The sequence below is a fragment of the Tenrec ecaudatus genome, chromosome 11, assembly GCF_050624435.1.
Source record: "Tenrec ecaudatus isolate mTenEca1 chromosome 11, mTenEca1.hap1, whole genome shotgun sequence".
Taxonomy (NCBI): Eukaryota; Metazoa; Chordata; class Mammalia; order Afrosoricida; family Tenrecidae; genus Tenrec; species Tenrec ecaudatus.
Window position 1 is genome coordinate 85,814,527 of NC_134540.1, and position 15,249 is coordinate 85,829,775.

Below are 15,249 nucleotides of genomic sequence, written 5' to 3' on the forward strand. Positions count from 1 at the left end.
AAAGATGAGAGAGCTGAGAGAGCCCGTCAGCACGAGGCCATAGTGATTGGTATCCAAAGACTCACAGAAACGTGGCCACTTACGAAGGTGGTGGACAAAGGAAACGGCCACAGCATCGTGGTGACTGCAGATCAAGTCGTCACGGTCAGGGACCATGATTAAGCTATGAATGCTATTGCAGACTAGGAAGATTGCTTCAGAAGCCTCCACGAAGGCTGCCTGGTTATGACTTGACCCCTGTCTGTGTGGCCCTAGTGCCCCAAGCCCAGGCAAGTCGCCAAGAGCGAGCTGCCCCTCCCAGGGCCGGGCAGTCGAGTGGTAGCAATCTGCTTTCAAACACATTCTGGCTGGAGGCAAAGCTGCTCGCATGGTGGGTCGGTGGGTCGGGATGGATTCAATGGAGGCTGAATCTATGTGGAGGTTCCAAGATGGACTTTGGGGTTCCACTGTACACTGTAGCCTTCCGTAAGCCGAGTGTTCAGACTTGGAGCCTTAATGCCATATTCGGCTTTTCAGCAGAAGGAACTCTGTAATAAGACCAAAGGGACTAGTGGACTGCACAGGCTAGAGAAGCTTAGGGCCAGGGAGTCAAAGTTAACGTCGGGGAAGCAACTAGAGCAGGAATGGCAAGGAGAACCAGGACAACGTGACAGACGCTACCAACACCACTGAGAGAGAGAGAGAGAGAGAGAGAGAGAGAGAGAGAGAGAGAGAGAGAGAGAGAGAGAGAGAGAGAGAGAGAGAGAGAGAGAGAGAGAGAGAGAGGATGTGTGTGTTGTCAATTGTTAGATGGGCGCAGGTTTCAATGTGTATCTTTTCATCAAACAGCAAAGTAAAATGTAACAATGTTGTTGTTTGAGGTCAGTAAGTGCTTAACTCTCCTGGGTGGCGATTTGGATGGACAAGGCGGCTGCGGGGTTTATTTTTACTGTTTCTGTACTACAATTATTAGTTGAATCCACTAACAGTGTACTCACGTTCTAGCCAGCCAGTGTGGTGACGCCTGTGCCACTGGATTTGTTGGTGGGATAGTGACCTTCTCAACTTGGGAAAGTTAGAAATCGCCCTTCAGCCCCACCCTACTGCTTCACCTGGACCCCTGGGCCTAGAGCTGAAGTCAAAGATGGAATCATTGTTTCTGTCCGGGGGTGGGGGCGGGGGGAGTCAAGGAAGGAAGAGGGGGAGGCATTTGGGAGTTTGTGGAGCCCAGGGGTCGGGGCAGGCAGATCGCTGCCAGACACAGCGGAGGGATGGATCTCACAGAAACTATGCTTATCTCGTGTGGCCTTGACTTTAATCCCTACCAGTCACGGCCAAGGCAGATCTCCCATTGCTCCAGAGAGAATCGGGAGCTTTGCCTGTCCACGTGTCGATCTGCAGCCTGGGTTTTGTTTGCAGACATTGATGAGTGCGCAGACGTGGACGCCTGCGGGGAGGCGCGCTGCAAGAACCTGGCGGGCTCCTACTCCTGCCTTTGCGAGGAAGGCTACAAGTACGACCTGGAGAAGAAGGCCTGCCGAGGTGTGCACCCTCTGTTGACCCCCCTCCTCCCGGGAAGGGATCCTCTTTGTCCTTTGGGAGTCCTCTCCGTGCTCCTGTGTGCACTTCATATGTGAGCACGGAACTACGAGCAACATAGCCCAGAGATCAGCTAGTAAGTAGAAAACGAGTTAGGAAAAGGGTAGGGGCCACGAAACCCAACCACAACCCACCTGCTGTTGAGTCGGTTCTGACTCGGAGTGACCCTGGAGGACAGGCCACAACTGCCCACTAGGGTTTCCGAGGCTGTACGTCTTTATAACGCACACACGCAGCCTCATCTTTCTCCCCAGGAGCAGCGGCTGGTGTGCTCCAACTGCTGGTCCTTGGGTTAGCAACCCAAAGCGCACATCCACCCCCTCACAAAGTGGCCCCACAACTCCCCACAAGGAACCCGGTCTCTCTCGGCTTCTCTTAACCCCAGAGCCCCCACCCTTACAGACGTACTTCGTGAGCAACCTCGGCACCTTTTTCCCGCCTGTCATAAACATGGAAAAACCAAACCAAGGGCCATGAGGCCATTCTGACTCACGGGACCCTGTAGCACAGAGGAGAACTGCCCCTTGGGGTTCCCGGGCTGTAGAACTGCGGAAGATGGCAGCCTCATCTTTCGCCTCCTGGGCGGCTCGTGGAGTTGAGCTGCTGACCTTGTGGTTAGCAGCCTAACTCCTAACTCACCAACCCACCGTGGCACTTTCCCACCTGCCATAGGCACAGGGGAGAGGATGGGCAAGGAAGCCCACCGCAGAACACTAGAGAGGCAAATCGGGACTTTCTCCGTGCCTCTAATCCATCTCTTCACTAGGAGACGGTCTAATGAGGTCACGCTCCTCACTGCCCAGAACCAGCCATACGCCAGAGGAGTTGTAGAGAAGCAAGATTCTTTCTTGCCATTGTCATAATTTTCTAGGATTAGACAGCAGGCTGCTAACCACAAGGTCAGCCGTACAGACCCGCCAGCCACTCCATGGGAGAAAGAGGAGGCTGTGTGCACCCATGAAGATTTAGTCTTGGCATTCCTTCGTAGGGTCACTATGAGGAGGCAGGAGGGCATCAACAGTAATGGGTTGCGTTGTAATAGACATGCCACCAATGGATGGCTTAACGGACAGAAATGCCTCACCGACAGAAACGCCTTGCCTCACAGCCCAGGGGGCTGGAAGTCTGAACAGGCTGTGGCTCTGGTAGCTGAGAATCCTCGGAGCTGCTGAGCCTGTGCCTTCCCTGCTCTCCGTAGACCTCAGAATGGATTTAAGAAACCTGCCACTCAGAAAAGACCTATTAGCCCAACACCGGAAACCCTCTTCCCCAAGTGGGTGATGGCCACAGTTCCCGGAGCTGGGCTCCCAACACCTATGGGAGAGGACACAAGTCAGTCTGGTAGCCATGGGAGGACTGCGCCCCGTGCCTGATGGTGTGGAGCCCCAGCACGGGCACAGCCCCTCCTTTATGGTGGGCAGCATTGAGGAGGGGGCCCGCTTAGACAGAATGAGAAGGCAGGATAGTTGAACCCCATCTGGAGGAACAGGGGGACTGGAGGAACAGTGTCCATCTGTGCTGCTGCATTCTCTACCTTCCCTCCCCATTAGACCACTACCCGCCCCTCCAGACTCTTTAGATGCCCAGGGATAAAAACAAAAACTGAAAAAACTCACCACCAGCAAGTCAATTCCGGCTCATAGTAACCATTACACACAGTTTCAGAGGCTGTCAGTCTTGAGGAGAGCAGACAACCTTGTCCTCTCAGGGAGCTGCTGGTGGGCTTGTACTGCCGACTTCATGGTCTACAGCTCAATGATTTTACAGTTCAATGCTTACCTGGCAGCAGCAGCACCACCAGGGCTCCCCATCCCAGGGATGGCTCCTTGAATTTGCATCTGTATCCTCTAGTTCAAAGGAGCTGTGTTAGTCTGGGTAAATAGGGAAACAAATCCACAGAAACCCATATGTATATAAGAGAGAGTTTTATATAAAGGGTAAGTGTACATTAAGAAAGCATCCCAACCCAGTGCTGCCCAGGACCATAAGTCCAACATTAGCCCATATGTCCAACACCAATCTACAAAGCCCTCCTCAATCTCACAAAACACACGTAATGATGCCAACTACAGGAGGAAAGCTGAATCAGTGAGTGTGTAAGTATCTCAGAGCTGGCAGGGGTCCAGGACTGCATCGGGGTAGGTCCATGCGGCTTCTCCTTGGGGATGTCTTGCAGGACGTGAGCCTTGCCAGCCAAAGCAGGGGACTAGCTAAGGCAGCTGCACCCTGGTCCGACCATCAGAAAGAGACCCAAGAACTAGAAAGGCAAGGCTCACTGAGCCATTTATCTCTCTGCCCTTCAGTTAATCCCACTTGTGTTTATTGGCCAGGTTAACACAATAAGCCTTAACTCTCTCAGGAGGCCTGGTGACGTAGGGGTTTTGTATTAGGCTGTGATCCACAAGGTCTGCAGTTCGAAACCATCAGCTGCTCCACAGGGTTAAGACAGGGCTTTCGACTCCCATAAAGAGTTACAATTTCAGAAACTCACAGGGCAGCTCTGCCAGGTCCTATAAGGTCACCATGAGCTGGAATTGACTCCATGCCAGGGAGTATCTTCTCATCCATGCACTTTATACATGTGACTCTCAGACTACTGTCAGGTAGATTTAGCATGTAGTAAAACTTACCCTGAGGCAATTGCACTCCTTGGCTCCCTTCAAGGGAAAGGGGCGAAGAGTCTAATAGGGACCAGCCGTGGCCATCCAGCCTGGCTGCAGATCTGGAAGAAGGTACATGGAGACGAATACTGTTATAAGAAGAAGGGCCATAGGCTAGAGAGACTCGTGCTTCCTAAGTGACACACTTACGTGGTTTCTATAGTTACACGGAGCACATCACCTGCAGTGAAGTGAGTGAAACCTCCTGGAAGCAGCTGCTTCCGAGGCATTTTCCTTGGTCACGAATGCCAGCACGTTTCACACACCGCATGTCTCCTGCAGATGTGGACGAGTGTGCGGAAAAGCCCTGCGAGCAGACCTGCGTCAATTCCCCGGGGAGCTACACCTGCCACTGTGACGGGCGAGGGGGCCTCAAACTGTCGCAGAACATGAACACCTGTGAGGTAGTGTGCTCGCCCACCCCACCCCTCCTGTGGGAGGAGATCCTCAGCTCGAGCTCACGATGCCAGCGTTTCCAGGGGACAGGGAGGGATGGGGCACTTTTAGAACAATCCAGTCCAACCGGCTGTGTCTCAGGGAATCCAACATCTCCTTGGGTCACGGCTTCCAGGTTCCGTTTGTGATTCTTTTGACAATTGCTGGAGTAGGTTTGTCGGGAGAAATGCTTTTTGTGAATACTTAGCTTTGCTCTAAAGGCGTTCCATGTTCTTTGGGGCCGCACGGAGAGGTTTGGGATAGGAAGTGTGTCTGTTCTCTAAAAGATGTTTGGCTCTATTTATAAATCTCTATAGCAACTCCCCACTCACCAACTGACCAGCATGGTTGTGGACCAAAGTGTGACACACACACATACTAATGCACATTTTCTCCTGAATCGGTCACACTTACCCAGGAAGCGAGCTAGACCATCTTTCTGTAACACATGTATGTAATTAGATCCTGTACGTGCATACCTCCATCGGAGAACATTCCCAGCTAGTGATGTTACGTAGTTTTCCTGTTCACCTGAGGCCCTGGTAGAAGCTAAGGAACTCTGAGAAGTTGCTTACAGTGAATGTTATATGAACAACAAAAGTATTCTTCCAGAAAAAAGAGCCCTCTGTGGGTACGGACACAATGTTGCAGATGGTGGGACGTGGCAGCCAGGGGTCTCTGGAACCTGTGCCTGAGGAGGAGTTGTCTGGCGTTCAGTGGGGTTTCTCAGTATTTTCTTTATACAGGGTGGAGAGAGGCCGCATGAGTCCTTCAGAGCCCCTGTGCGCTGCCTGTGGGCCCCCCCACACCACCCTTCTGTTGGGTGGAAATGTGGGGAACTAACTATGTTTGGGGGAACATCGGGGTTAGCTGGTTTCTAGCTCTCAGCCCTGGCCCTGGCTAAGCATGTGGTCCTGGAGAGGTCAATTCTTCCTCTCCGGTCCCTCCTCAAGTGCCTTCCCGGGAGGTCAGCAATGACCTTCTGTTCTATGGGAAGAGAGGAAGAGCTATAACAACCACAGCTAGCGGACTAGAACTAGAGCAGAGAATATTGTAGAAATGACAGTCTTCAAGGTGTCCATATTTTACTTATTTTAAATAATAGTTTCTAGTATCATTGTTTCTAAAATACTATTTTCTGTATATTTGAAATATTTCTTAATTTAAAAAGCAAGAAAACCAAGAAGGGAAATTTGTAGGGAAGGAGGGCACCGTAGCCAGTCAGCTATCCCTAGGCTATGCAAATTATGTAAAAATGAGACCAAGGCCCTCTATAAATATACATGAGCCAGACCTCGACACCTGGAAGCCCCTTAACATATCGAGGTCTGGTTACAGCAATCGTTTGGAGATTTCTAACTAACCCCAGGGCACCGATTTCACTGGTGAATTTGCGTTGTGTGCATGGTGTGGCCCCGGCCCCTGGGAGGCGAACGATGATTAAGCTCTTGGTACAAGCAGTCTCATGTGGTCCTGTGATGACGGTGGGTCTCCAGGGCTAAAGGAGAGGGATGCTTCCTCCTGGCTCGACGCTCATAACTCCCGCTCCGTGACAGGACATTTTGCCATGTGTTCCTTTCAACGTGGCCAGAAGTGTGAAGTCTTTATATCTGGGACGGATGTTCAGTGGGACGCCGGTGATCAGGCTACGTTTCAAAAGGCTGCAGCCCACCAGGTGAGAAGGGGATTTGTCTTAAACACACACCCACACAAACACAAAGATCCTTTCCGATAAAAATAGCCAACATAGATGCCTTTATCCTATCACCAAACCCGTTTCCTTGAAGTTGGCTTCCACTTGTTGACCCACGTGACAGAGTAGAGCTGCCCGTAGGTTTCTTGATTGTTATTTTGGAAGCAAGTTGCCAGGCCTTTCTTCCGTGGCAATTGTGGGTGGGTTGGGTCAACCAAGGTCTAGGTCAGTCATCAAGTGTAAACAGTTTGTACTCCCCTGGGACCTCACCATACCCAAACCCACTGCCAGCAACCCAATCCCACTCGCAGCAGCCCTCTGTATGCTCTCTGAGGCTGTCCTCCTGGTGGGAAACTGGAACCCGTGCTTCAGGAGAACTGTGGTCTTGAGTCCAGTGGAGCCTGAAATGGTCCCAGACCATCTCTTGGTCTCAACATGAATTGCAACAGTGGTAAAGGTTTAAATAAGTGCTAGGTCTCTTGAGGTCACCAGAAGGACCCACCAACCAACTAACTACCCACCATGCCTAGACTGCCACCACCCCCCACCCCCCCACTTTGGGCAGGAAATGTGTTTTGGACAGTGCTGGCAAGGAAGGACAAGGGGCATTGCTAGGGCAGGACGCTGGGTGGTGTTTGTCCTTGAACTTATCCATCGTGTGCCCATGTGACCCTATAGGCTGCTTAGCGGCTGCTTTCTCTGACACCTGAGTTTAAGCTAATTGGTAGGGCCAGAAGCTGTGAGTCGTTCTGACCAAACTCTAATTTGTTTCTCGGCACCCTCGTGGTCAGACTTGTGGCTGAGTTCGAGTTTAGAACCTTTGACCCTGAAGGTGTCCTTTTCTTTGCCGGAGGCCATCAAGACAGCACCTGGATCGTCCTCGCCCTATGGGCGGGCCGGTTGGAGCTGCAGCTCAGCTACAACGGGATCGGCCGCGTCACCAGCAGTGGGCCCATCATCAACCACGGCATGTGGCAGACGGTGAGTGTGGCTGCCAGCTTCCCTCTCTTTTCCCAACCTGGGGACCCCAGCATTTCCCCCCCTCCTCTCTTGCATGCACCCCCCACCGAGTGCCGCTCAGCCTAGAACAGTAATCCTGCCAACAGGAAGCTCCCTGGCTGTGTGTGGCTCAGGCTCTGGTGGGGCTCTGTCTGCACCTCAAAGGGCTTCTCCTGTTTGTTCCCCCAGAGAGTCTAACATGAGAACAGAGAATCTCAGGACAGAGATTCACCGCTAGACCTGGGGCTCTCAAATGGGGTGATTTTTGCTGCCAGGGGCATTTAGCCATGTCTAGAGATAAGGCTGCCGGTTACAATTCAGGCTTGGGCGTGGGGTAGTGCAGCTGTCATTTAGTGCAGAAGTGGGGAACATCTGGCCCAGGGCTTGAATGAGGCCCAAAAATTCAAAACCAGCTATCACTACAGGCCTCGCCAAAGATGCACAGTTGTAGCCATCACCTTCAACTCACGCCCATTGAGTCCAGCTTCGACTCTTAGCCACCCTACAGGACAACCCTGTGGGTTTCAGAGACTGTGCCTCTTTATGGGAGTAGAAAGCCTCAAGGGTATCCCGTGGAGCAGCTGTTGCCTTTGAACTGCCGACCTTGTGGTTAGCAGCCCAATGCGTAATCCACTACGCCACCTGGGTGTGACCCACGACACCACCAGGGGTCCGCGCCATCGCATGAAGGGTGACGTAGACCATCTGGCTGTTGAAGGGCGTTACAAATATCCAAATGGCCCTTGGCCGAATAAGGGGCTCCCCACCCAGGATCCACCGGGTAGAGGGGCAGAGATGCTGGTGAACGCCCTACAAGGTGCATAGCGGCTCTTCCCAGCCAGTGATCCCAGGACCAAATGGTCAGTAGATGGGAGGTTGAGAACCCCGGGTCTGGAGGTTCAGGGTTTTCCTGTTCCTCATCCCCAGATGGGTTCTTGGCCCACTTCTGGAGTCCGTTAATGACTAAATGGGTGTCCATTCCATCTAGGTGAAAAGGCCAGCTCTTAGCGGGGCAGGGGAGCCCCCCCCCCCTTGGGCGTGACCCTCTAGAGGAGTTTTCTGGCTGTAGAGTCAAGGCCTTTGAGGTGGGCATGCAGGGGAGCGCTTGATTAAACGGATGCCAACAGGTTTTTGCTTTAGGGAGACCTGCTAACAGGGAGAAAGACCGGGCTTTCTACTCTCACAAAGAGGAACGGTCTCAGAAGCCCATAGGGGGCAGTTCTGCCCTGTCCTACAGGGCTGTGAGTCTGCGCTGACTCGCTGGTAGCGAGTTTAGGTGGTTTTGTTGTCCTGCTAACTGTTGGCTTCTTGGCATACGGCCTGACCTGCCTCACACCCAAGCCCGCGGAATACGTTGGCTGGAATCTGACGGGCTCTCGCTATCGAGGCAAAAATGCCACAGTCATTTGAAAGGGGGCTTTCAGAAAAAGAACTTGGTGGAAAAGCACACTTCACTCCCTGAGAGTGGCAGATAAAATGGAAAACTTCCCCCTGGCCTCCGTGAATGAAAACATTGTAGACCATGTGCTAGTGTTTCCATCCTGACCAGTAATGTCTAGCTCTTTTCCTAACCTCTTAAAGTAGCAAGTAGCTCCAGAGTGGCAGGAGGGGCATTGCCAGCTTAGCTACAGATTAAAACAAAACAAAACCATCTATAACGAGCCGTCCGACGTTGACGAGCCTGCAATCTGCAGAGAGGAACTTGGTGCCCTCCAGCCCCCCAGAGATTCAGGCCCTTGCCCTCCATGTGGGGGCTGCAGAGCTGGGTGCCCAAGATGAGATAGCTATGCAGAAAACATGACCTGATTGATCTGATACAGTCCACCTGGTGGGTGGCCCATAGCTGCCACAGCACCCCAGGGGAGCATGTGGCAGGTCCCCGGGGGGAATGCCCTTCAGGAGGGGTCATATTAATGGAGTCTCTTCTCTCCAGCCTGTAGCTTCTCTCTAGTCCCCCAAACGGTAGTCCACACCCACATATACACACGGTCTTCCTTGACCCTTCCGATTGCCCCCAACACACACTTCGGAATAGATAGATAATTTCCACCTACACCTGAAAGGGAGCCATGGCGGTGGTGTGCTTATGTGTTGGGCTGCGATCTACATGGCCGTCAGTCTGAAACCAATAGTTGTGGGGAGAGAGAGAGACTGGGCTTTCTACTCCTGTGAACAGTGACAGTCCCTGAAACCCACAGGGGTAGCTATGAGTCAGCGTTGACTCCAGGGGGGTGAGCTTGGTTTGGAAACCTGAAATGGAGCCCAGGGGGCATACTGGTGACATGCTTGGCTGTGTGCCCAGGGTCAGCAGTTTGAAACCACCAGCCACTCTGCGGAAGAAAGACAGGGCTCTCTACTCCAGTAAACACTCACAGTCCTGGAAACCCACTCACAGTGTGCTAGAGGGTCACTGCGTCAGCATCCGCTCGACGGCTGTGAGCTTTGGACTGAGAGAGGCCGGAAAGGAACTCGGTCTACTTCTCAGGGATCGGTGCTCTTGAAGAAGGACAGCAGTGAGAGTAGAAGGTGACTGTGTCTGGCATGGGTGGGGGGCAGAACTCCGTGAACTAGAAGCTCCCCCGGGAGTGGGAGAAGCGCTGTCTACCCTCACAAGGTTGTCGGTGTTAATTGGCCTCGTGACCATGTGCACACCATTCCTGTGACAGCTTCCTGAATGGTAGCATGTTCTTTGAGCTCATTGTTTCAGCCACTGTGTGTTGGGGTCTCCTCCAACCAAGGCGTCACCTTCCATCAGGACCATATTGAATAATATCCTTTTTTTGTGATCTCTAAGGCTTTCATTAGCTAGTTTTCAGAAGGTGGTCACCAAGACTTTCTTCCTAGCCTCTCTTGGTTTGGAAGCCCCGCTGAAGCCTGCTCACCCCGGGTGACCTGGCTGGGAATTGAAATAGCAACGACAGAGCTCCAGCATCACAGCACTATGCCAGGCACCAGACGTAGGACAAGCTGACAGTTGTCTGGCAGATAGGTGGGTAGATAGGTGATCATCGACCAGGTCGGGGGAAAATCCCGGTCTCCCTCAAATAGCTGCACAGTGAGCCACCTGAGGCCCTTGCCCAACATGTCACAAGAAGAAACCCCTTTGAGCTGGCGTCTTCATTTGCAAAATGACAGAGTTAAAAAGGTCAGGGGTGGCAACTTCATGTGACATAACTCTGTCACTCTCTCTCCCTGACCCGTGGCAGATGTACTGCTAAGTAATCCTGTGTATCTCTTCCTGTGGAGCAGAAAATGGAAACACTTTACCATCCCTAGACCAGATAATCTCCAAGGTCTTCGGCAGCACTAATCCTGCCGTGTAGGAATAAGCCTTCTCAAGGCAGATTGCCATCGTGCCTGCCCAGAGCACACCTCCGGGGGGAAATCAGGGATGGCCCCCGGAGGGAAACAGCATTTGAAGTGGAGACGGGAGATGGGACGCTGGACCAGAGCACAGAAATGGGCTCTCTGGAAAGTGACGGAAGAGGACTTAGCACAGGGACCGTGGGGAGCAGGGGAGAAAGATAGCTTCCGCCCACTTGTGGAGGCCTCTGGGAGCCCCGTGAGGAGGCATCCTGAATGTGACCGAGGGTTGGAGGCCATAAAACAGTGACCGGGGTTTGCCAGCCTCCGAATGGACTGCAGCCAAGCCCTGAGTCAGCGTCATTGCCATAAAAAAAATATGAAACTGAATGATGGTGATCCCAGATGCTGATACCCGCCAGTCTGTGAGGGAAAGGTAACATAATCTCGGCCTTCAGTTACGTTCACACAGCATTATTACAGTATGAGAGACAATGAGGCACAGACAGGATGCCAGAGAGGAGAATGTGCCCGAATAACAGACCCTTGAAATGCAGCCTGTGGCAGTTATGTCATCCCCTGTCAACTGGAGCGAGGGCGTGGAGTCTAACCTGTCCATCAGGCCATAGCCAGTCATGCCTCTGTGTGGGCATGGCCTTCTCCTGAGGATTCTGGGAACTCCTGTCTTCCTCCTGGAGGCGGGGCACACTCTCTCTCTGCTGGACATTCCTGTTGACTAGCCACATGGCGCCACGCTGATGGCAGCCAGAGCCCTGGAACTAGAGGAGCCACATAGAGACCCGTACCAGGGCTGAGATGCTTCCACAAGACTTTTCACACACTGGCCTGTGGTATTCCTGCTTCCAGGAATATTACATGTGCTGGGTGAGTCTGTGGAAGAATTACTGTACTAATATCTAACATAGGAGCTAATATCGGACTTATGGGCTAATATCAAACTTATGAACGTAATCTGAACTGAGCCAGGATTTTTTTTAATATACAATTACTCTCGGATATAAAACTTTCTCTTACATTCATATGAGTTTCTCTGGATTTATTACTCTACTCAACCCAGACTAACACACAGCTTTTTCTGAGGCTCCAGATAACTGGAATCTCTGTGCACAGATAAGTACAACAAACGTACGTGCTGTGTGCAGGAGAAAGGGCCCCTCCTGGGAGATTTTCAGAAGGCACTGTTCATTATTAAAAGGGAAAAGGCAGATTTTTTTCAACGAACCAATAAGCATTTCTGTAACTTAAAAATTAAAGAAAAGCAAGCAAACAAAGCCCTGAAATGAAGAACACAGTAAACAAACACATGGGCAGATGTGAGAGAGTGTCCACCGATGAGAGGGCTGAAAGAAGCTTTCTGGAATGAAGTACGGCGTGGCATAAGGAGGGAAGCACGGAAAAGCAGGCAAGCCACAGCGCCACGCAGGAGATGGGGCAAGATGTAGGAATTGGTGCCCCAGAAACAGATCAAGGCTACACGAATATTCAAGGGATAGTGACTGAGAGTTTTCCAACGGGGTCAAAGACCAGAGTCAATAGACCCTGATGAATAAGCCAGATGAATGTCAAGATACATTTAAGTCTATATTTAACTCAACAGGGAACTAAGGACCAACAATCAAACAAAAAGTTAATATAAGACGCAATAGACCAGAGGTACTGATGGTTGTACACCTTTGTGAATATACTAAAAATACATGACTTTGGACATTTGAAAAATAAAACAGATAAATGACTCGCCTCTGGTATTGGCTTGCCCTGGCATTTTCAGAAGGACCCAGGACGGCCAGCACCGGAGCATCAGGGGTGTCTAGGGGACCAGGACCACTCAGGAGAAGTGAACAAGACCGCATGGGGATATGAGACTCACCTTGGCTTTAAACCCCTAGTGTTTCATAGTAATTCAATATCTCCTATAATATTCCATCAGTGTAACTTCTGTGGTTGTGGGGAGGGACATGCCCAGTTACAAGGTTGTAATACACTCAAAGCAGTGGCTTCCACTGAGTATTTATAGCTTATTCAGTCCCCTCTCCGGGTAGTTTCAGTTCACCAGTCACGCATCTTGTTTGTTTGCTCATAAGCAGTGTCACCTGGTAACATAGCCGACTTCCACCACTGTCAAGGTCCCAGGAAAACAATGGGGAGAAGGTCATAAAGTAAAGATCATGTCCCAGAGAGCAAGAGAAAGTTTTGTTTCCATCTTTTATTTTTAAGCCTTTACTCACATACATTCAGCAAAAATAACTGTTAAGAACGACAGTAAAGTGAAAACTGAGCAAATCCCTCATCAGCAGTCAAACACTGAAGGGAAAAATAAATTTAAAGAGCCTTCTTTAATTAGAAGGCATTTCACCTGAAAAAAAAACACAAATGAATGAAAATGATAAATGTGTACCTAGATATGGACACTGCTAGTGTGAAGCTATAATACTTTATGGGAAATGCATTGGATTGAAAACGTGTAGCCAAACCCAAACCAAACTCACTGCCATCAAGCCAATGCTGACTCATATCGACCTAATAGGACAAGGGAGCGCTGCCCGGTGGGTTTCCAAATGGTACCGTGTCCCTGGAGAGGAAAGGCTCATCTCTCTCCCAAGGTAGCTTCAAACTGCTGATGTCAGCAGCCAGCTCATATCACCGTGTCCCCACGGCTCCTCACATATGTAACAACTGCCTATCAATCAAACCCAAACAAACTCACTCCCATCAAGTCCACGCTGACTCGTAGGGACCCAAGGCTGTAACTGCTAACGGGAATAGAAAGCCCAGTCTTTCTCCCTCCCTCAGAACTGCTTGTGGTTTTGAACTGTGGACCATATGGATCGCAACCCAGGCGTAACCACTATATAGCCTATACATCATGAAGATATTAAATTTCCTTAATGTGTTAAGGTCCTTACATTGTCCCAGATGAGGACAAAAGTATCTATTTGATTAGACATGCTATCATTTCTAGAGTAGCCACTAAAACATAAGGTAAAGATTGTAACATTCCCAGCCTACAGAGGATAAAAATTCGAAAGCATAAATGACTCATGACTTCCATAAAGAGGAGCCCCAGACAGTGGAATAGAGCTTAGATGTTTAAAAAGGTAGATGAAAACTCAGATACATCACATAGGAACATTACATGCAATAGAATGAGTGATCTGCTGGAAGACAAAAACAGTCAGACCGCATTAAAGAGAAAAATCTACGTTGTTTGCAAGAGACGTGTAGAATACAAGGGCAGGGAAAGTTGCAGTGAAGAGGCAGATTCACTGTGCACACAGTGATGTGTGCAGGTCATTGCCATTGGACGACAGAGACTCCATGGCTGAGGGCATTGTGAGAGACTGAGGGTCACGTGGTACTTCACAAGCATCCCACTCACAAGGAAGATGTAACAACTCTGCATGTGTGTGCCCACTGCCAGGGCTTCAGATGCTTTAAAGCTAGTCTTGACAGAACTTGGAAGAGAAAGGAACACTGGGGCAGCAGTGGTCAGACTGCCAGCTCATAGCCGGGAGGTCGGCGGTTTGAACCCACCTGGAAGAGAAAGAGTGGTAGTCTGCGCCCATAGAAATCACAGAACAGGAAACCCTATGGGGCAGCTCTACTCTGTTATACCGGTTCATCGTAAGTCAGGATCAACTCAGTGGCCAAAACAACAACCCAAAGAAATCTGTAATCTCTGTGAGATGTATTCATCCACCTGGAGAGAGTAGAGGGGCAGTAGGAAGTTAGTAATGAAGAGACTATTTGAACAACTCAGCTAACAAAGCTGAACAAACTGGATTTATAAAATAATAACACAGAATTATTTCAGAATACAAATTCTTCCCAAAAATGCACACGATATTTTTTAAAGTTGGCTACAGTATACTGTCTAAAAGTTAAGTCTCAATAATTCAAATACATTGGAATTATACAGAGGAACAATGAGGGAACTTTATAAAGTCGTGGGAAAAAATCTTTTTTTATCCATTATCTTTTAATCCATTTTTCCACTAAGTTTTTGAGGCTCTGTCATATTCTGACCCGAATGAAATTAAACTAGAAACCAACCACAATGAAGTAGAAACCCAGATATGCTTGGCAGCTAAAAGAGACATTTCCAAGTAACCCATGTATGTTATCCAGGGTTCTCTAGAGAAACAAAACCAAAACATTTATGATTTTATATCTATGTATATACATGAGAATAGCCTTTTACAGTGAGAAAGACTATAACAGCTCATTAGTCCACACAACAGTACAGAGGGCTCAGTTCAACTCACTTCCCTGGAACAGTTAATATACTGGAAATCCTTTAACTCTCGTGGGATGCCAGGTCCAAGGTCAAGGAAGCAGACAGTGGAGTCCTCCCATAAGCAAGGCAGGCCGTCTGCCCACAGGCAGCAAACAGCAGTTTGGGTCAGCAACAATCAGTAGCTCTGGAGCTTAGGGAAGCAGGCCCCAATGGGGTATTGAACGAAAGCAATGCAAGGCAACACGATCCACCAGCCTCAAGATCAAGCAAGGTACACACCAGCAGCGTGGTGAAGCAGTTCTCAAAGGAGCCTCAAGCTCTAGTGA

The 15,249-nt window shown here is 50.1% G+C and overlaps 1 protein-coding gene across 1 annotated transcript in view; it reads left to right on the forward strand.

Annotated features, from left to right (window-relative positions):
* GAS6 (growth arrest specific 6) overlaps positions 1 to 15,249 on the forward strand; it is an 82,195-nt gene that overhangs the window by 51,906 nt on the left and 15,040 nt on the right. Inside the window, exons 7-10 of the mRNA XM_075563384.1 lie at positions 1,399 to 1,521; positions 4,521 to 4,642; positions 6,230 to 6,348; positions 7,158 to 7,347. Coding sequence (XP_075419499.1) covers positions 1,399 to 1,521; positions 4,521 to 4,642; positions 6,230 to 6,348; positions 7,158 to 7,347 — 554 coding nt within the window. The remainder of the gene's footprint in view (positions 1 to 1,398; positions 1,522 to 4,520; positions 4,643 to 6,229; positions 6,349 to 7,157; positions 7,348 to 15,249) is intronic.